This window comes from Seriola lalandi, unplaced genomic scaffold (assembly GCF_002814215.2).
Source record: "Seriola lalandi dorsalis isolate HSWRI2012SDOR001 ecotype SW California unplaced genomic scaffold, Sedor1 jcf7180002054511, whole genome shotgun sequence".
Lineage (NCBI taxonomy): Eukaryota > Metazoa > Chordata > Actinopteri > Carangiformes > Carangidae > Seriola > Seriola lalandi.
Window position 1 is genome coordinate 198961 of NW_019525064.1, and position 22474 is coordinate 221434.

General features: G+C 43.8%; 1 protein-coding gene across 4 annotated transcripts in view; it reads left to right on the forward strand.

Annotated features, from left to right (window-relative positions):
• The window catches only part of palld (palladin, cytoskeletal associated protein), a 61242-nt gene that overhangs the window by 9610 nt on the left and 29158 nt on the right, over positions 1 to 22474 (forward strand). For 3 of the 4 annotated variants that reach the window (XM_023413311.2, XM_023413316.2, XM_023413313.2), the window contains exons 3-11: positions 13157 to 13332; positions 13739 to 13799; positions 14614 to 14731; positions 14832 to 14894; positions 17566 to 17707; positions 17830 to 17853; positions 18544 to 18663; positions 19575 to 20055; positions 21726 to 21761. In XM_023413311.2, coding sequence (XP_023269079.1) covers positions 13157 to 13332; positions 13739 to 13799; positions 14614 to 14731; positions 14832 to 14894; positions 17566 to 17707; positions 17830 to 17853; positions 18544 to 18663; positions 19575 to 20055; positions 21726 to 21761 — 1221 coding nt within the window. The remainder of the gene's footprint in view (positions 1 to 13156; positions 13333 to 13738; positions 13800 to 14613; positions 14732 to 14831; positions 14895 to 17565; positions 17708 to 17829; positions 17854 to 18543; positions 18664 to 19574; positions 20056 to 21725; positions 21762 to 22474) is intronic. The other variant, XM_023413312.2, reaches the window with a different exon arrangement.

The window sequence follows — 22474 nt, forward strand, 5'->3', positions numbered from 1 at the left end:
CCCCCCCCCCCCCCCCCCCCCCCCGGCCTGGAGACAGAGTGTGAAGTTTCACCCGATGAGGTGAGACTTTTCCTTCCCCTCTTCCAGCCTCGGAGTCAAGGAGGCTCCCGACCTCGACCCCTTAACACGTACTGTCCCAAATTTCACGCTAATCTTCTTATCCAGTTACAGGTTTCCAACAGGACTTACAGTCTTGCAAGGCAGCTCTGGCCACGGAGATGAAATTGTGATGTGTGCGTTTCATTTTTCAGTTGGCAAAAACCCACATAGGGCTCAAATTAAAAGTTCATTACCTGTCTGTATTTTCAATGACACAGAATAAATTTACATTAATCATTAGCAGACACTTTTATCCAAAGTGACTATCAAAGACGTAGGGCTTTGAGTAAGCACTAAGCCCTACGTCTGTTTAATAGGTGTAAGGAAATCAGGTAAGGAAGTGCGAGTTAGACATGTTGGTGTTGATTCTTAAAGATCTAGAGGGACGATAATATTCAGTAGCTTGTTCCACCATCGGAGAACCACAGACCAGAACAGTCTGGACTGAGATTGTCTCGTGTGCAGGGATGTTAATTCTAGACGACGATGACATTGAGAACATGACAGAAATGAAGTATTACCTTGTATATACTGCAATCACTTTTGTACAAATGTATTAGATTTTACACCTGTTGATCTAGAGAATAAACCTGTGTCAGTGTTAGTTCTGTGCATGAACCACACATGCAGCCAAAAGGTTTCCGGGCTCATTGACAGCACCATGTTGAAATCACATTTAGTGCTTAGTGGGTGAATAGAGGATTTATCATTTTTTTGTTCAAAAGAATTTAAAACACTGTGATTTGGACAGAGTAAAAGAAGAAATGTTTTCATTCTGCCTGTACTGTATCATCCAGATAAGGGTCAATAAATTATCACAAAACTAAGCAATCAGGTGAGAAAGAGTTAAATAAGTAGAGCGAAATGAGATTTGTAGAGAGTTACATAAGTGGATCAGTGACAGTTGAAGAAGTGGAATACCAGATTTAATATGAAGCATGTCTGGTGCGGACAAAGGCAGCAGTCATGCTCGACAGGAGGATGGTAATCTAAGACAAGTTCAACAGGAGGATGGGCAGAGGACGCTCCATAAATCTTTACTCCGCACCGAAGCCTCTCCTCCGCACCGAAGCCTCTCCTCCGCACCGAAGCCTCTCCTCCGCACCGAGAGTCAGCGGGGCCCGTTTGACCTCATCAGTAAACATGCGCACACTTATACCACGACCATTAACCTGCTCCGTCAGGCCTGCCGTGCTCTCCATCAGATCACAGCAGTCACACAAAATAACTCAGACTAAAGAAAAAAAAAGAAGTAACTATGTCAAAAGGTAGAACACCGAAAACTGTCCGGGCGCAGTCGAACAAGGTTGTTACTGCGCTCAGTTCAGGTTTGTAGCTTTGAGTCATCCGGGCCTCGGGGTCTGTTCCACAGCTGGCCTGTGAACAGTGAGCACCAGGTTACATTCCTCTGTTCACCTGTTAAATGACGCTCTGCTATTCATCATGCTTGATAAGGCACGGCCATTAGATTCAGCTTACAGTAATCTGCCTTTTGATGAGATATTTTAGGCTGTTATTTTTCCTGGATGTTGGATTCCTGTGTGGCTGCCAAAGAGCTGCGTTTGAAGTTGAGCCCGATTCAATTATGTATCTTTGACATTATTGGAGTGGTGGAATTTAGTGTGTGCTGTTGCATGTGTTTGTGTGTGTGTTTTTGTCTGGATAGAAATAGCAGCAGACTCTCTTGGTGCTTACAGTAAAAACTGCAGATTGTGTTTTACGTGTGGCTGTGCGAAAATCAGAGTCTGAAGCCGGGATCCTTGTTTTACGAGCAGACGAGAGGTCGACTGGGACTCGTAAAAACAAACTCCAGTCTTCCTTCCCATGTACATGTGACAGGATAACAACTGTGTGAATGTTAAACTGTCTTAACTTGAAACTGAAGATGTGCATCTTTGTTCTTCAATCTTCCCATGTTTGTCTTTTGTCGGGGACAAGAGGAGGAAGAGAGGATGATGATGTCCGCGTGTGTGTGTGTGTGTGTGTGTGTGTGTGTGTGTGTGTGTGTGTGTGTGTGTGTGTGATCACAGCTCAGATATGACTCCATAAATTCAGAGAGAGAAGGAGAGGTCGCAGAGTTCAATCCCCGACAGCAACCTCAGCCTGTCACCTCCGCTGCCATTTATCTCCTTTGGATTCTGTTGGCAGCAGTTTTACACTCATTTCTTGTCTTTTTCGGTCTCCGACACGCAGCAGAATTACAGGGTGCTGCTGTTCACTGCCGAATAATGTACATCCAGTTTGTGAAGCGTCTTATCAGTGTGTTGCTGTGTCTCAGATTCGGCTTCAGGGGAAACTGAGGCTGAGCTGCAAATATCCACTCACACACCAGGAGAGGAGGTCTGGCGTTCACGGAGGCAGATGTTTTTTTGTAGTTGTGCGTTTGCATGTTTGCGGCAAGGTCGTGGGTGGCTGGTTGGAAGTTGGATCAAGCACATTTGTTTTGTTTTGTTTTGTTTTTTTGGTACATTTCCTTGTCTGGGTCTGCAGATGTGCAGAAGTATGCTGCTTCCTCTGTATGAAGACTTTCTTGAGTCAGAAGTTGCACCTGGTCTGTGCCATTAACACGATGGCAACTAAGAAAGGACAAAGAAAAAGAGTCAATATTGTTGTCATAATTGTTACCATATAAAAGCTATAGCCGTGCAGTATGTGACTCAAAGCATAGCCGTACATGTGGCCACAGATCTGCCCCGCGTGGTTCAGCTGTTGCTTTAACTCTGTCTAATTGTTGTTCCCAGAAAGTTGTGATGCATAGCTAAAACAGACACAGACTGTTCTGTGGTTTGTCTCCAGCTGTAATTACTCAGTGGCAGCAGGAAGATCGATGAATGTGGAAATGCAGGAATTTGGAAATGTGTAAATTGGTTAAATTTGCTGCAAAGGATCTGACGTCAAGTGGCCGCGTACTGTAAAAGCCTTCTGTAACAGCATGGATGCTTGGGGAATGAGTTTTGTTAATTAGGCCAATGACCCTTTTAATGAATCACCATTAAACCACGTCAGGATTAAAGTCACTTGCTCCCACAGCTGGTAAAATAAAATGGCCAAAAAAACCAAATGTAACCTCAGCAACAGTTCGTCAGTAAGACTCCTGATCTCGTTGCTCTGACTCGAGGCATCACGTTGCTGTTTAAATATGTGGGCTCATTTATTTCATATGGCTGATATGTTTAATTTCGGGTTCTTCTGGATGTTGCTTTTTTGTTTTTTTCTCGCTGGATTTATTTGACAGTTTGTAGGGTGGACCTTCTTCACAGTATGACATCATGAGAGGACATATTTGTCTCTGTTTTTGTTAGTGGTCCTCTGGTTTCCTTGGAGCAGAAAAACAGAAGTTGCCACGGCAACGTGCCCACATATTTTTTTTATTTTTTTTTTGTGATGTCAACTGACCCTTGAAAGACCTTTTGAAATATTCTGTGGAAGTGGGTGTGTGATTGAAGACGCATGAATGTTTGGTTGTTTGTCGTATGATAGGGTGCGTGTGTGTGTGTGTGTGTGTGTGTGTGTGTGTGTGTGTGTGTGTGTGTGTGTGCATCCATCTGCAGCTGTTTGTGTGTTAATAAACCCAGTGTGTCGCTCAGTGGGAGAAATCTCTTCATTCTTGTTGACTCATTTGTCGGAAAGCTGCTTCCATCTTCAGCACTTTCTGTTTATGTTTGTTTCTTTTTCTTTGTGATCCTCTCTTCTCTCTGGAGGAGGATGCCGGTGAGACAAAGCAGGGGGTCTGAGGTGGCCGCTGTCAGTCTGTCGGTAATTAATAGGAACATCCAGAGACTGTAAAAGCCCTTCCTCTTATTAGCCCATGTTTTATAGTCACTTAGGGGAAGTCCGGTGCCTTTTCATGTCGTTATCACTACAAATGGGAGCGAGCTCTTTCACAAACCAGAAGAATTCGAATAAAAGAACCACATGATTACAGTGTGTGCCACTGGGACAGACGTCGTAAGGAGCGACGTTCCTCTCATCGTAGATCTTTATGTCACGAGGAGAGCGGGCCTTCCTAGTAACAAGCACCACAAATACTCCCACCTGCCACGTCTCAGCAGGAGACTCCAGGGATCCTCATTGACAGCAAACTAAAATATCACCAGTGTGTGTCTGTACCGGAGCTCCTGCAGAGAGTAAAACACACCGCGCCCTAAACAAACCACAAATACCAGGTTTTTATCTGCTGACTTTAGTGAATTTGAAGTTTGGGATTATTATATTGTCGCGTATATGTGTGTGTGTGTGTGTGTGTGTGTGTGTGTATATACGAAGCATGACCAGACACAGTAGCCGCTGCCATCTGTCTTGTACTTGCCAGGTGTTGCCAACTCAAACTGGTCTATTTAGATCCTGACTTATGTGAGCTATTCTCGTTCGGGCCTAACCGTGCTGTTTAAGCGACCTGCTTCGCTCTGGTATGTGGGATTTATTAAGTAAGTGGCAGAATACTTAGTCTCTCGCTCTGTGCCACACTGTAGTACGTACTGCAGCCCTGTCTTCTTTTTTTCTTTCATGATACCCTGGTTCCTGCCGTCACAGATCAGGGCCCCAGAGGTTTCCATAGTGACAGGGTCATTTGGCCGGAGCCCAAAGTTTGCTGTGGTGCTTTTGATGGTCAGCAGACTGTGGCCTGGACTTGTGCAGGAGCAGAAAAAAAAAAAAGAGCAAGGTTTGTTTTTTTGTTTGGGAGAATGATTCCAGAGCGAAAACAGAAAGAAAATAACACCACCACGAATCCGCTTGTTTGAATGTTTGCAGCCCACAAACTATATCACGGTGGAGGAAGTTTACCTGTGTTGCAGTGAGTTTGACTCGCACAGGTTTGATTAGTCCTTGTTGTAAAGGAAGTGGGGGGGGAAAAGAAAACATGGAGGCAATTCAACCAACCGCCGGAATCGCATGAATGAATTCAGCGTGGGCGCCGCTCTGCAAACAGCTTTCGTGTTTTAAACGTGTCTTAAATGTTTTCTGCTCTTCTGTCTCGTGTGGAATTTGGCAGCTCTGGACTGCTCCCTCCCTCTGCAGCCCGGTGCTCAGGCTGAGCATTGTGTGTATGTCGGACTGTGTGACTCAGAGTGGCTGTCCCGGTGTGAGAGTGTCAGTGGCTCAGTGCGTGTCATGCTGTCAGGAGCAGAAGCTCTGTGTGCAGCCGTACATCAAGGAATTCATTAGTGACTTTTGGTTTGACTGAGCGGCAGCGGCACCGCAGCTCAGGTAAGTTACAGACCGAACAACGATATTAGTTAGTGATGTCATTTCTCTGCTATCGTCAGGTGAAAGTCAAGTTTACATTTATTTGATCTTCAGATTATTTTTTAAAAGGGAGATTATGAGACTCCCCCTGAGTGAGAGTACGGTCATGTGGTTTACATCCCATTCAACCTGGCAGAGGATTTAGGTCTTTTACTACAGCATTGACAACTTTTATTTTTATCTTTTGTTTCTCTTTGAAACAACAGCTGACACTGTGTGTAATTTGTATTTGAATGAATGAGTGGGTTCTATTGTTCTTTATGAACAGAAAGAGAAATCTGCTTGTGTTTCATCTCTTTTAAAATCTACTGATTTCTTCTGGGGCCTCAAAACTGAGTGAAATAAAGTTGTTGTGTGTGTGTGTGTGTGCGTGTGCATGTGTGCGTGTGTGCGTGAGTGTGTGTGCGTGTGTGTGTGTGCGTGTGTGTGCGCGTGTGTGTGTGTGTGTGTGCGTGCGTGCGTGTGTGTGTGCGTGCGTGTGTGTGTGTGTGCGTGCGTGTGTGTGTGGGGCATCCCACTGAGTGCCGAGGTGTGTGGATTTGTAGCTCAGCTGCTGCACATGTCTGTCACTATTTTGGTTCTCTCTCTCTCTCTCTCTCTCTCACTCTCACACACACACACACACACACACACACACACAGACACACACACACACACACACACACAGACACACACACACACACACACACCACTTGTTTTAAACTACAAGAACTGTACATACAGTATTAGTATCTACATTATTTCCTATTTGGTGATGATCACAGTATGAATTTCACATTTTATATTAATACCCACGATGCTTCAGTTTCCTTCTGGGCACGCTGACACTCAGATCTGCTCTGCTGTAATGCTTCAGTGGATGAGGTCTGTTGATGGACAACTCGGGGGAGACGTTGAGAATCTCCCCCACCCTCCCCCTTGGTTAAAATTCCTCGGAGAAAAATATCCGTCATGGCTTCCGGTCAGAGCTGTGGCTGTCATCTGCAGCTGTCTGCTGTCCAGAATATTCCAGTGATCTCTGACCCGTGGTCCTCCGCCCCGATTAACAAGGCTCCATCATCAGGCGGCTCCTGCTGCTTCATTAGGCGTCACATTCCTGCATGTATCATCTTTAATCAAGACTTTTGTGTCTGCAGGCACTTCAGGCATGTAGCACAACACTTAAACTAAGGTCAGTCTCAAATCTGGGACTCGAATATTTATTTATGATCCGTGCCCGGAAGAAAACACTCAAACAAATGGACTAGATCTTGGTAGAAGATTTGTGCTTCTACTGCAGCTTTATTTAGATCATTAACTCACAGTAATGAAGTAATTCTGAACAAACCGTTTCATTTAAAAATGATCTAGCCCATGGGAGCTACAAATAATAATACACAATCATTCTCTCCCAGCATTTAGACCGTATCTGTGATGATTGATATAATTTAATTACAGTCACAAACTGAATGTCACATAAATGTTTCATGTTTCATGGCCTCCCACTAATATGGCTAACAAGTTATCATTAGCATTAATTTAGAGTGTTAATGAATGAGTTCAACATACTTTCTCGCTCTCTGCGCTAACCAGCTAGTTGCTAACTGTCTGTTATCTGGTGCTGTGGATTTATCAGAGCAAATTCATGCGAAACAGCTGCCTGCTGCGCCTGGAAAAGATGCTAACGAGAGCGGAGAGGATTGTGGGCCACAAAACCAAAACAATGAGCTGAAAGACGCTAGAGTGCTCTGCAGAACTGAGAACTAAACACTGATTATGAGCCTTTGTTTATTACAAAAGAGTAGAGGAGGGACGAATGAAACGCAGGATGAAGGGAACACAACAGTTTCCAGCATTCTTCTGTGAAGTTTTATGTTTTGGATTGTGATGAGTAAATTCAGTCAGGTGGTAAGTTCTTCTGATTGACAAGTTGTGTTTATTGTTTCAAGTGTCATTGACATGATGTTATGACAGATTCATTAGGACTTTAACAGATCCAGAAGTATTTTTACATTATAGACGAACAACTGAAACAGTCGTTATAATAAGCATTTCTTTCGTCCTGCTACTGATGCAGTCACTGTGTGTCACAGCATTTATTAAAACATGTGTACGACATGTTGTACCAACAGAATATGCCCAGAGTTAGAGTGACCTAACCCCTAACCATCATTAATTGTAAGGTCATATGTTCCAAAGATGAATTTAACATTTTTTATTGAGATAAATTACAGGGACAGTGTCAGACAATTATAATTAAAAGTTGTCAACTGTTGTGTTTCTTTCAAAAGAAACAGCAGACAACTTCAGTTCAAAGTCAAATTTTAACAAAATTGTTCCACATTTGTGCAACAATAACACCTGGTATGAATAGACGTTATCTTTTATAATGACTTTGATCAACTTCTCATGAAATTTTGTTTGGACCTTGATGTAAAAAAAATCAGCCTTGGTGTTGAGATCTATGAGTTTGTATAACTTGGTGCAGATCCAGATAATTAGATCAGATGGTTTGACATGAGTCTACAGCTGCTGTAGTGCAACGGTTTGTATTGCATAGTAAAGACTATCTGTGCACGAATAGTTTTTATTATGTGTTTTATTTACATTCAGGTCTCTCTTGAAAAAGAGAGTTCTATCTCAGTGGGATTCACCTGAATACATGAAAGTTAAATAAATAATTAAATGAATAAAATAAATACTGCTGAGGTTGACGCTGTTGCTAGCATGGCTAAAAACATTGACCAAATCCAGCGTCATCAGCTTCTCTGTTGAAGAGAGCTCGTGTGTCTGAGAAGGGAGAAGATTGAGTGGATCTGCATTAACTCTTGGCATGTGAAGCTGCTCCCACTTTAATCATGTTGGGCGGGTAAATTGTGCATTGAATGGGAGCAATATTGGTACTGCTGCATTGCATACCTTGAGGGCAGGTAAATGACGCATTATGTGGTATTACAGAAAATTACAGTAATAAGAAGGGCTGTGGTGGGAATAAATATTTTGCAGCTTTAGTGAGGTTGTGCTTTCAGACCTTTGACTGAGCCTCTTAGAGCTGCATTCGTTGTTGGTTCCAGTCGGCGTCCGTGGGAAAGAGGAAACCCAGTCTGCTTTCCATCTTGTGTTTGCGTGAATTAGGAGATTTCTCTGTTGTGGATAATAAAACCGACATGGCTCCCTATAGAGCTTGGGCAGTTGCAGTTGACCTCTATTGTAGTTTGTAATTAGGGATAAAGACAGCCTTTATGCCGCTCTCCTTGTCCAGTTGCACTTTGGTTGACTTCTGTGGCTCAAAGCTGAACACAGAGCAAACTTTGGAGTCAAATCAAAGACAAACATGTCTGCAGAAGCATATGTCCAGTCTCCCCGTGTCTTGTATAGTGATTGTTGATTGGCTTGTGGGTGTGTTTCTGCGAGCTTGTCACTCCTACATCCTGTCAAGGTCATTTTTTTTTTTCTGCGATCAAACCCTCCTCCTCTCTTTTTCTCTTCCCCCTGCGCTCTGGCTTCCACCCGTTTGGGTTTGTGGTGAAACTGAGCCGAGCTTCATAAAATTTTCCATCAACAGCAGCAAATAACAACAGGGTCAGACGAGGAGAGTGTGGCCCTCAGCACGCACGGCGGAGGCCAGGGCAGCAGGCTCTGGTTTGGCCTGTCCTGTGGAACGCTCTCTCCTTCTGTATTGTGGAGAGGTTAGCGTAGCGACCAGATCGTCCTCCCGATGATAACCGGTGGCGTCATCTGGCCTCAATTGTCTTAAAGCGAGAAAGTGTATAACTGCCTCCTCACATGCTCTCTTGACTCAGAGAGCTGCTGACAGGGCCGGTCGATGGTGGGATGTGTAGTCACCATCTTGGCCGGATGCCCTTAGGGTGGGAGATGAATGAAGAGGTGAGGTCGTTGCTCACAAAGCCTATTGACTTCCAGCTATTTGGTATGCATGCTCTGAATAGTTGTGTTTTATAATGGCATTGTTTTAAGAGGAAATGGGTGGTAGAGCTACGTTCTGCCAAAAAACTTCTACCTTCGCTCGGGTCTCTCAGAACACCCAGGGACTGCTTTTCCAACACGCCCTGCTTCCCCTGCAAACGAGCCAATTGACGGTTGAATTCCTCCTGTGCCTCCTCGGCTGTGTGTGACTCAACAGAGTCCCCGCTGGAGAAAACACTCCGCGCTGTTTAGGCCTAACACCATGTTCAGCACATTCCACAGAAATAGAGAGGGGATTAAATAAACATTACCGTCTGTCTCTGAATGAGTTTACTCAGTAATTATGCATAATGGTAGATCATTAAGGTTGATTAATAAGGGGTTTTTATTGTTGTGCTCGTTGGGAATGGTTTGTGCTTCCTAGTTCATGCTCAGTTAACCCTCAGAGGAGCACGAGCTGATGAGTCTTGCGCTCTCTGCTCTGTGTTTTGTCAAATTGTGCCCAAACAAATTTACATTTCCATTCCTTTACTCCTACTGAGCAGATGGTCTGTGTTTTAAATTCAGCAAGGGGAGCCTGGTAGACCTTTGTGCCATAACCAGAATGGAAAACTACTGAAGACATTTACTAAAGAAAAAAACTCCTCTGATAAACGCTTGAATTACATTTTTGCATTTTACTTCACACGTGTTGCTGCTCTTGAGATCTGGACACATTCAGACCACCCTGTGGAAAACATGTCCCCCCGCTGTTTGCTGGCCTCTGCCCACTATAGCTACACATACATACACAAAACACACAGTATACACCAACAGCCTTAACACCCCCCCTCACAAACCATCGTCATTAGTTAAATGATGTCATGTGTTACATTAATCCCTTTCCTGCGTGCGTTTAATTTAACAGCGCTCAGAAACTGTCCATGTGATTTTGCCATATTGAGGCAGATTCGTATTGTGCGGTCCACATCAAACTTGGAGGATATGGCTGCAAAGTCCGGAGTGAACCGTTTTGATTTATTCGGTGAAAGAAAGTAGTGAGGTTTAACCAACAAAAGAAACCTGAGTTTCCCAAGCAAATCCACAGCAGACATGGCAGCCACCCAAACGAGTTGTTTTCCCTTTTCGCTGCCTGGTTATAATCTGGAAAAATGGATTTCAAAACCACACAGACATATTGGTTTGCTCAAACAATCACATTTTTTTGAACTCTCTGTCAGCTTCATATCAAAGAATTTCGGCCTGTGTCGTGTAACGAAGTCGAGTCACACATGATCCCCGTGTTGTCCCGGCCTTTCTCCGTCTGGTTCATGTGTTTGATGCACAGACAGCTGCCGGCGGAGTCTGAAGCGTGGCAGATGACTCTTGGCCTCCGCTGCCTGGAGGGCTAACACGTCGGCGGATAAGGTCTCCCTGCTCGTGCCACAAACAGCTCTTCATTAGTCTCACGTCGTGATCTGTTTCCTATCATTTAACACACTGGCGTCTGGCTGCGTGATAGAGCCAGCCAAGTCCTTCCTTTGTTTCCCCTCGTCCAGCGATAAGACGGAGGAGCTGCCCCGAGGAGCCGTTCGTTCCTTGTTGTTTTTTGGGGCAGAGAAAGCAGAAACAGAGTGACGAGGCTCAGTAATGACAGAGCGTTTAATTTTTCCTGTCTGACCCGGCCTGACTCACGCTCATTCACCTCCTTTTCCTGCACTTGCCATTCATTCATTCACTTTCTCTCAGTCTCGCTCGCCGGTCTCACACCCACTCTGTCAGGTGTAAATCCTCCGGTATGAATTGTTGTCTGAATATTTTGGCTGACGGATTGCTTTCTGGAACAGGAGCCGGCCTGCTGTTTGACTGACACCCCAGAGTGTGTAAAATCCAGTAATGGCCGTGCAGCAGGATGTCGGGAATTTTTACACAGCTCTCCAAGATAGTTGAACGTCCTCTGGCAGGTCAGCGCTCCGGATGGACAGAACAGCTGTTCTTCCGGCATTTTTGGGAATTCCTGTCCCTCCTCCTGTCAGTCAGTGCAGAGGTCAAGAAGTGAACAAGACATGCACAACCTTTCTTTTAATAAGGTGCTGATAGGCTGCACGGTGTGCCGGTGGAGCGGGGATATCTTGTCTCGATACGTCACGATGAAGAGAGAGGACATTTGAACTGATAAAAGCAGTTTACTTGTGTGTGTGCGTGTGTAGATGTGATGTGAACCCTGTGTGCTCCTGTATTTGATGTGCTGGCGGGGGTGAGGGAAGGTGGGGGCTTTGGGGTGGGGTCCTGCTTTAATCATAACACTGTGAAGAGAGATGAGACAGACCACGCTGGCTGTGCTGAAGACTCTCTCTCATCTCTACTGGGTCCCAGATCAGGGAACAAAGCTTGTGTTCGCAGACCCCAGGGAGGTGGTGGTCTGCTCACGCCGGCTTTGTTAGCAGACACACACGACTCCGCCTGGAGGGAGGGGGAAAGGGTGTATCTGCTTCCCGTAACACGGCGTCTCGTCAGTGCCCCGGGGTGGCTGATATCTGGCAGATATGGAAACTCAGACGTGCCCAGAGGGTGTGTGTGAGTGTGTGAATGAGTAGTTACTGAAGTGAGTTAGACTGGCAGGCCTCCATCATATTTGGAAAAGGTATATTTAAGTTCAAGTATTTGTCAAGAAGAGTGATGGCCACTGCCTGTAAGATAAGATTTTATTGAACAAAAGTTATGATTCATGATTCCTGTTGCATGCGATCTTTTCCTTTACTGCAACATTTATTTCTTATGGCAAGACGTGGAATAAATAAAAGACTCTTTTAAAGGTTGTGGCTTCCAGTGTCGCTGCAAATCTTGATCTCAATGAAATTCACAAGCATAATAAATTATCAGGACTACTCTTCGTACTGTCTAAACCATGCACTGCTGCAAGTCACTAGAAATTTTCTATAGCTACATAGCTAACATTAGCATTAACAGCTGTTTACTTACCAGTCTCTAAGAAACATTTTTAGTTCAGCATAAAACTTGTGTTAAGTCTTGTCTCTATCACGTCTTTTCCTCTACTGAAGTTAGCATGCTAACCATATAGCCCCGGCCAGTCTCGTCACTTTCTCATAGCGACTCACTGTGAACTTACAAGCAGACCGCTTTAATCATTCACCACAAAATTAAAATGTATATCTTTGGGTAAGGGAGGGTTTGGAGGTTGGATGATTCACCACTTTGATCCAGACTGAAATAACTCAAAACTATGGGATGAATTACCCTAAAAACATTCATGGACTATTATATAAACTATTTGATTGGTTGTCATGAAAATTAGCTTCATATTTTCAGAGTCCCTCCAGGATAAATTCAACTGATTCTCTTATTTTTCCCCTTAATCGTTCTCAAAAGATGGACAGTGATAACTGAATTTTCAGTTTATATACCTGCAAAACAAACGGCATTCCCATCATCCTCAGCTGCACTTTGTGTTAAATACTAGTTAGCAAATGTTAGCATGCTAACACGCTAAACTAAGATAGTGAACATGGTAAACGTTACAGCTGCTACACATCACCACGCTACCATTCTTGTAGCATGCTAATTGACGTTAGCATTCAACCCACAGCTGTGCCTATGTGCAGCCTTGCAGATCCACTAGCATAGTTGTAGACTCTTACTCTTATTGTACTATATTTTTCTATGAGTTTAAAAGTCAGTTTTTCTACTTTAAATGATGCTAGTTGTCTTCATCACTCAGCACAGTGCTGTTAGCTTAGAGCACCAGTTTAAATAATCTACAGGGTAGAAAAGGACGATTTTAGTGTCTAGGTTCATCAGACTCCTTAAAGCTCAACTCTAGTTTTTAGATTTTATTGTTCACAGTTGTTCTGATTGGCAGCAGCATGTTGAAGTAACCACACTTGTGTTTCACCTCCTCCCCCAGGTGGTTCTGTGAAGGCCGTGAGCTGCACAGCTCTCCTGACATACAGATCTTGAGGGACGGTGACCTGCACACGCTGGTGATCGCCGAAGCCTTTGAGGACGATACGGGACGTTACACCTGCGTGGCGTCCAACAGTCTCGGAGCAGACAATACCTCTGCTGAGGTTTACATTGAAGGTCAGTCATGAAATGCATCATTTTCGCATCAGGGAACTTTTACTTTTGAGACATCTGTGCGAATGAGAAGCCTCGAGTGTGTTTGTACAGGGGATTCCATGGTGGTTAGTCTTCTACAGTGCTTAATAGCAAAAAGAAAATATTGCTTTATGGCGCAAAACAAGGATGCTATTCTTCTCACACAACCGAGCTTTCAGTGTTAGAGGATAAAAAGACGAGAAGCAATGTCCTTTTTGTGCAGGATTTATGAGAAGTACAGTCATCATGTTGGTTTACACTTAGGAGATTTTAAAAACTGCAGAACAAATTTCCTGGGAATTTGCTAATTGCTGAAATATTTACTGTTGAAAAAACATCCTGTGTGATGTGGGAATAATCATCGGTGCTTCTATTTATGTTCCATCAGGAGCTTCATCATCAGACTCGGACGGAGAAGGAGCAAAATCCAGATCAGGAACCATGCCTCAGTACGTGTCTCTCCGTGACCTCTTGTGAACCCGTGACCCAATGAACCTTGAACCCCTGAACAGGTTAACTGAGCCCCACAGCAGCTTATCAGGTCTGCTGCCTGCTATTTAACTAGGCCCTTAAAGGGGCCCTAAAGAGCCATAATCCTGACCACATACCCAGGCCACAATTTTAAATAATGAGAGGTTCAGAGGTTTAAAAGAAAGTTCACCATCAGGTTTTCCCCCTATAAGCTGACTTATTTACATACTTTTTACCCCTTGTTCACTTTCACTCTCTTCTTTTATTTCTTTATTTTTCTTTTCTCTTGAATCATTTTCTTCTGCTTTAAATGTAAAAATAATATTAACTTGATAATTTAGTAAAAAAGTTCATTGTCATAAGTATTTTATTTTTTTTTTAAATAGCACTTACAAGACTGAACAAATCCAGGACACACTGTCTGTCACTATATATGTGGTTATTTTTGTGCAGGGTCTGGATCAAAATATATATATATTTATACATATTTAGAAAATGTTATTACTAAAATAATGCATTTTTTGGATGGTGCACTCAATCTGACAGTACTAGAGTGAAGTGCTTTCTAGCTCTCTAAATATTTTTGATTATTATCTGCTGTATAAATCTGCCTCCATCTGAACTACTTCCTGATTCCCTTTCTGTTTACACTGAGGCCAGGAATACTGATATCATCTTAATTGCCGGGGAGACGGTTTGCTTTGATTCAAGTATCATGTTATAAATAAAAGCATATAGAGTCGAGGAAAACTTTTCTCATTTGTGTGCTGATTTATGCTTTGCTTATTTCAGAGTGCAGAAGAAGACTACTTCAATGTCCCTAACAATACGCTCTTCATCACCCAAAACCACGGAGGTCCATCCTCATCGCTCCACCCTGGTTCAGTCTCTGTCTCAGCCCCCACAGAGGGTAAGCCATCCACAGCACACACAGCAACACAGGCTCATACGCAGACGCATTTCTGAATGGTCTCCACCTTTTCGGAAACTAAGCTTGTGTCGTTTTCTAGATGCAGAGCCCGGTGTCGTCACTGTACGCCGGTGAGGCGTCGGGCCCCCCTGTATTCACCAAGGTAAGTCCGCGTACGCAACATATACAAATACTACATGATGAAATGTAAATGAACACCCAAATGTTATACACATATCCAAAAAAACATGGTCATTAATATGCTGCTAACAGCGTCTTCTGGTGAAGTTTTTCCACAAGAGTTTGAAACCTGGCTGCAAAGATTTTCTCCCATTCGACCTCAAACGCATCAGTGAGGCTGAACACTGATGCGGGGCGATAAGACCTGGCTTTCAATTCATCCTCAGAGTTTCAGATCTTAGTTTTCCAAGTCTGGTGAAGTGGAGGGGGCCTGTCTCACACTGCTGCAAAACATTAGACGCATGCCATCGTCTAAAATAAGTTTGTATGCTGCAGCGTTAAGATTTCCTTTAAAAAGAAACCAAAGGGACTAAAGCCCAAACCATGAAAAACATACAATACATCATGCATGCAATACATACAGGCATACATACACAGAACCTGATACACATGTACTCGGACTCCGTGCCTTACCATAATAGCAGTATGCAGTGCTGTGGCTTTCAGCGGTGGGGGTCAGATAAAACAAAAGCTTTGATGGGAGCTCCTCCTCCAGCTCCAGATCACCCTTCTCCAACTCAGACGCTTCAACACTCCCCCAACAGGCCCCAGCTCCCTCTCCCTCAGGCTGTGGGTCTTGTGATGGCGGGTCTGAGACGGGCCGAGGCAGAGCTTCAAACAGCCCTGCCAAACCCACAAGGGTCAGGTCTCTTTCGCTCTCATTCAGCCAGTCAGGCCCTAAATCATTTTCCACTTCATTACAAAAAGACATTTGTTTTTCTTCACTCCCCCTCCTCCTCAACCCCCTCACCCATCTCCTTTAAGAAAAAAAACTGTCACAGGCTTTAATCATCTCAATGAGAGAGGATGTTCGCCTCTAGTGAAGTCAGCGCCGTGATGTCACCCATTTAACACACCCACACACATACGCTGTCGGCCCCATGATGTACATCCCGCCCTTTGTCCTCCCAAAATATACCCATGCCAAACACACACAGTCACACAGACAGAGAGAGAGAGAGAGGCTCAGGCTCACACGCACATCTATTTACACTGACACTGAGTGCCTCCTGTTGATGGATGTACCACTCTATGTCACTCCGGCCCCGTTGGCTGGAAGGAGACACAACACCGTGTTGACACTGACCCCCATGTGGATGTTTTTTTAGTCCTGTAAAACCGTAAACTGTCATGTGACTGACTGGAGACAGGAGTTAACTGTCATCCGTCAGGAAGATGTGATTCTGAGGTTAAAAGAAATCCATTATTTTTTACACATTTGAACTATAGCAAATAAGAGTGTAAGTGATAATGAAAAGCAAACAGTCTAATCGTAGTTGACAGTCCTCCTTATACTGAAAGCTAACTGCTATCTTAAGCTAGCTTAAATGACCCATATTTTCCTCTTCTTCTGTGTTTTATTTGAAGTGTTGATCCATAAGAAGATATATTTGTGATTTTAAGAACCAAAAACCATCTCAGTGTAGTTTTACATCTCCTCTCTCAGGCTTCTCTCTGCAGCTCTAGTAACAACAGGTCGGTGAGCCAATCAGAAGAGAGGAGGCTCTGAGCCTCTCTTCTGATTGGCTGTTTTATGAGTGATCTGATATAGATATAGCATATTTTAGGTAAAACACTCAGAGAAACCAAATCCTGTAAAGGTTTGGATGGTGGGTCCAGGTGGGCGGGGCTTGGTGACTGCTTTGTTGTGACATCACAAAGTTCCAGAAGTCCTGACGGCTGGTTTTAAGGCTCAGTTTCTGAATACAGGCTGTGTGCATTTCTCTGTGGACTGAGGCTTTGATACTTTCACAGTATTAATATAGAAGCTAGAGCTGATCTATAATCACACTACACATGGACACAGACCTTTATATAATATGTGACCTTTAAACTTGAGTATTTACCAAGTAAATCATTACACACATACTTTCCCAGAACCAGAAGGTCAGAGATCCTCTTTCATTGACTTCCAAAAGGCAGGTATTCAATGTCAATGATGATAAAAAGTGTATTTGACAACCTGTCAAATATAACTGCCTCTTTCAGTTCATCATTTTCCAAATATTTAAGAAACAATTTAATCTTGGAATATAATATTTTGACAAAGTAAACTTAGGGGTGTGTTTTGTAAGTTGTCAGCATTAAGTGACAGCTATTTGGACCAACACAGATGCAAAGTTTAGGCTAAAGTTAAAACAAATGGACAGTGTCAACAGTCAGATTTTTGACTATTTTTGGATCGTGTGATTCCCAAAAACTGAAAGAAAAATGTCAGAGGATGTCAGGGTGTTTGAGGAAAGTGTTTTTTGTGATTCTGTTATTGAGAGTTTAAGGTGAACAAACAGATGGTCGTTTTATATCTAATGTGGTGAGATAAAGTGACTTTTTAGTGGAGTTCGCTGAACGCTCAAATCGTGACATCTCATGTCATCTCCAGCCCTCCCTCTGTCTCCATCTGTCTCCATCTGTGTCCGTCTCCATCTGTCTCTTCTGAAGTAGATTTATTCTTTTCATTTCCAGTTTCACTTTCTTCTTTTTCCCCCGTCTTTCTTCACTGACTCACTCCTTTTTCTCATTACCGCTCCCTTCCTTTTTTTTATTTTTTATTTTTTTTTACTCCTCTCTGGCTTATTAGTCCTGGTTCTGTGTAGCTCTTGCAGGATGCCCAGGCGTCCGAGGGCCAAGTGGTGGTTCTGGAGTGCAGGGTGCGCGGTGGCCCTCCTCTGCAGGTCCGATGGTCCCGCCAGGGAGAGGAGATCCTGGACTCACCTGATTTTCGCATTCTCCAGAAAAGTGAGACATTTCTTCTGAGTGATTTTTCATTTTAAACACAACATTTACAGTCCATACTTGCTAATAACCAAAATATTTCTGTGCTCTTCTCTTCCCGTCTGCCTGTCAACACTCTGAATCAGAGCCTCGATCTGCAGCTGAGCCAGGTACAGTAGGTGACCTCAACTCCTTCAGGGTCTAACATTATATGACTCTGTCAATTACAACACTGCTTTCATCTTCCCAACAGCAGTCAGTGGTTTAAATTAGTAATGGATTATTAGCTTTGTCCGCAGACTCCAGTTGAGTTTGATGGTTTCATTATCGGCCTTTCACTTGGTTAAATCTGTGTCTCACACTTATTATCACATCTATTACAGTCAGAGGGAGTCCCTGTGAAAGTCTGAGAAACTCACACACACACACAAAATCATGGCTAAATAATGACACACACACATTTTCCCACCTGTGTGAGTCAGGGGGCGTTTCAGGTGTTGCTCTCAGTCTGTGAGTCACTCAGACGTCCGTGAACATCTGTGCTTCAGTGTTTATGTGTCTGTCTGTTCTTCTCTCTGCTCTCTCTGTGTGTCTGAGTATGAATAGTGACTCACCGGTCTACATGAAATGTCCATCATCTGTCTACTATGAACATAACTCATCTTCCCGTCCATCTAATGTCTCTATTACATCTCATTACAAACAAATCAAGTGTCAACATGTCACTCCACTCAGTGTTGTGTTTTTTAATTACACCCATCATAGTGACCGACTTCAGACCACAGAGCTAGGATCATAAATGGTTCGGTTATTAATCATGTAATTAATTGTGGTTGTTTTTTTTTATTTTTTTATTTTAGAAGAGATCTGCACCCTGGTGATAGCCGAGGCCTTTCCAGAGGACGGAGGTCTGTTCTGCTGTACGGCGTCCAACCCGTATGGCTCCATAAACAGCACCGCCCAACTCGCTGTCACTGCAGGTGAGATGAAGCCAATGTGGACGCTCCTTAAGATGCAGTTTCTGTTTATTCTGTAAAAAAGATTCATTTAAGTCACCAGGGAAACTGCTTTTTTTTCCGAGCGTGGTTTTGAAAACTATTGTTTCATTAAGATAACATTATGGTTTATAAGTGAGTTTCCCTCACCTCAGTTTAATCTGCTGTAGGCTAACAGACTAACAGATGCTGGTAACAAGGATAAACCAACATGAGGCTTCAAAAACTATTGGTAATGTTCCCAATTGTGCATTGATGCAGACATATCTGCTTTAAATTATACTCTGTTTTTGTCATTTATATTGTCTTTACACACAGTAGAGTCTCTGTAAGTTCCATCTCCACTATTTTTTTAAGAAATTATTTTTAACACCCTTGACTGTGAGAAGATGTTGTTATCAAAAGATGAGTAGTTGTAAGATTAAACAAAATGAAATGTAAATTCAAAGCATTCAAATGAATCAGGGTTTGGTCATTATCCAGTCGCTCCACTGAAGTCCTGTGGTTTATAATCAGTGGTGAAAGTCGTTTGTTTTGTCTCAACAAGACGATCGATGTTTGTCCTGCTTGTTATTGTGAAGTCTGAACAGGACAAAGGTGAGAGGTGTGAGTTGTGTGTGTGTGTGTGTGTGTGTGTGTGTGTGTGTGTGTGTGTGTGCATTCTCACAGACAGGACTGTGTATGTACAGCACAGGATTCACCATGTGGTTAAAGGAAAGGCTGAATAAACAGGAATTGCATCAGCTTGACTGGATCCAGCTGCTGCTTTAGATCAGATCAGCTGTGACACAGTCGTGTGTGTGTGATCTTTATCTACTGAGCTATGCAGTGGCCAGAAGAAAAACGTAACATTAAAGTCCAAAATTTTCCACTTTCCTCGTGTTTGTTTCCCTCAGCGACCGAGGACTCATCCAGTAATGGCATGTCTGGTGATAGCTCGGGGTTTGAGGATACGGCCGCCTTCCCCCCTCCTCCCCCACTCACAGAGATCAGCCTCCTGGAGCTGCCACCCAAGACGCTGCCTCATCCCGGCACCGAAGCTTTCCATATCAAGGAGCTGGAGATCTGGCCCAGTGTGTCCACCCTGCCTGCAGTTCAGATAGGCTCAGAGGTGGAGGACAAGGACAAGGAGAAAGAGTCTATACAGAACGGCCAACCCCCGAATCCACCGTCACCTCCAAGCCCACCTAAAGACATCACGCCACCACCCCCACCTCCACCTCCACCCCTACCACAGTTTGACTCTACGGCAGATGTCCCCGTCACAGCCCAAAGTCCAGCTCCGGTGGCACCAGACTCACCTCCGACCCCAGGCAAGGTGTCTCCATCCCCTGCGAGGGACGGCCCTCCGCTGCCGACCAAGCCCAAACCGAAGCTGTGAGTACCTGTGGAGGTCCCCGTGTGTCTGTGCCCCCGGGGGGGGGGTTGGGTAGTCACCAGGGGAGGGCGGGACGTGGGAGGGAGACAGACTAGAGGAGGCCTGTCTGAGGTCTGGTGGAAATGATAGTGTCGTGTCTCAGCTTGGTGAAAGGGTTAAAAGGGGGAATCCCAGAACAAAAGCACTCCCACTGCTTTCATGTTGGAGTTGGTGTGGCATCGTGTGCCAGGGCGAGTCTGCCAGCTGCCGTCTGTCTGTGGCTGTAAACAGATCTGCGTGGCTTTTGCTGGATGGCTCCTATTGTTCCTATCTGACCTCGGACTGCATGCCCAGCCCCGGACAGAGCCATTGTGTTTTTGTTTTTTTTTCCTGAGCACCTTTCTGTGAGCTCTATAGGGATCAGGTAGGATGTCACTGTTATTAGAGGAGAGAATGGCTTTATTTTTCAGTTGTTCCTGTGTTTTTGAGATGTCTGCAGTGAACAAGCCTCTTGTGCATGGGTTTTTATCACACTTGCTGATGGATTAGGAAGAGTACAGTCGAGAGCTGACAATAAATAAGAAGGAAGAGAGAAAGAAAGGACTGAACATTCAGACTCAAACCAGGGATGTTGCACTCGCATGGTTATCATCTTAGTCCCCTGAGGTTAGCAGGATGCCTCCCTGATGCATCTGTGATCATAAATGACATCACACTATAGACAAATAATTGTAGTGTATTCTTTCACTCAGTTCGCTGGTTTTTGAGATACTTGTTTTATTCTATTTTACTTGTTTAGCTTTTAGCGATGTTAGAGATGTCGATCGGTCCATCCACTACTTTGGTCCACATATAGAGATTTGTAAATATCTCAATAGATCAGATGGATTGACATTAAACTTTAGACAGACATTCGTGGTTCCCAGAGGATGAACCCTGCTGACTCTTCCTCTTGCACCACCACGAGGGATGACGTTTGTGGGTTTAGAATAAAAAGGAGTTTGCTGCAAATATTCATGCTCCCATCAGGATGAACTTTAATAACTCCTGACTCTCTCCTCAGCACGACCACCAGGTCAGATTCTTCACTTATTCCAGTGAAATTACTCAACATCTACTCGATGGGTTGACACCAAACTTCGTACAGACATTCATGGTTCCCAGATGATGAATCTTACTGACTTTTCTCGCTGACATTTCATCTAGCGCCACCATGAGAGTGACATTTTTTGTTTTTTATTGAAATATCTCGACAACTAAGGGAAGAATTACTGTGACATTCGACGCAGGCATTCGTGGACAAACTGTAAAAACTTGTCTGTTTATCCATTAATTTGATTCATCACATCTCAACCACGGCCTCAAAGAGCCGCTGGCAAGTCTCTCTCTTCTTTTACCTTTCACTTGCAATATTTTTCCTTTGAGTTTGGCTAAACTTACTCAGATGGGAGGAGGTTTTTACAGAGGTTTCTAAATGACTGTCACAGTATTGAACAATGTCCCATCAGCTGCAGGTGGTCAGCAGTGTTGTCATGGGCTATGGCTGGCTGCATGTAGACTAGTATGTAGTTATAGCACAGTAAAGCTTGGTGTTTTGCATTGCATGTGTTCTGAATCTGATTCCGGCTCACGGGTGGTATTGCGTATCTGTTGACATAACTGTCATGACTTGTTAATTCTGTGCTTGCAGAGCTGAGAATATAGAGGCGGAGACAGAAAATCACAGGTAAATATTTGTCTGTGAGGGTGATGCTCTGGATGTGATTTGAGTGGCGCCACATGTGGCTTTTATTAATGCAGCTATCGTGGAGGCAAAACACAGAACCAGCAGAAGAAATTATATTAAAACACATGATTCATTCAACCTTAGACAAGAGCAGAGCGGCTTTTACATTATACTGCAAATGTGTGTGTGTTTGTCATGTCCGGTCATCCAGTTTCTATATGGAGCCAAGGAGTCTTCAGTATTGTAGTTGCTTATTTATACTTTTACTAATATGTAATTCCACAATTTTCCATGTGGCATATAAAAATAAAGTTAAATCTAAACTTGCCTGAATGTTTCCCAGAGAGAAATGAGATTAATCGTAGAGCTTCGACAAAAGTGGAAATGATGAATATTGAAGTAAACATCAAATGAGAGACGCTGTGTTTCGTTTCTCGCTTGTACAAATAGCAGGGAGACAGAAAAGTCTTTTCCACAACAACAACAACAACAACAACAACAACAACAACAACAACAACGGATTAGCTGCGAAAAACAATCAGCTCCCGACTGTGCAGCAATTAGAAAACATCAGCCATCCCTCTCCCCTTTAAATTGTGTAATCGCACAGTAAAAACAGCAGCTCTGCCATTAACCGAAGGTCACGTCTCTGCCAGACTGCGCTCCGTTTCCTCAGGTGACGTAACCGCTCTTTAACCTAAAGCCCCCCCCCC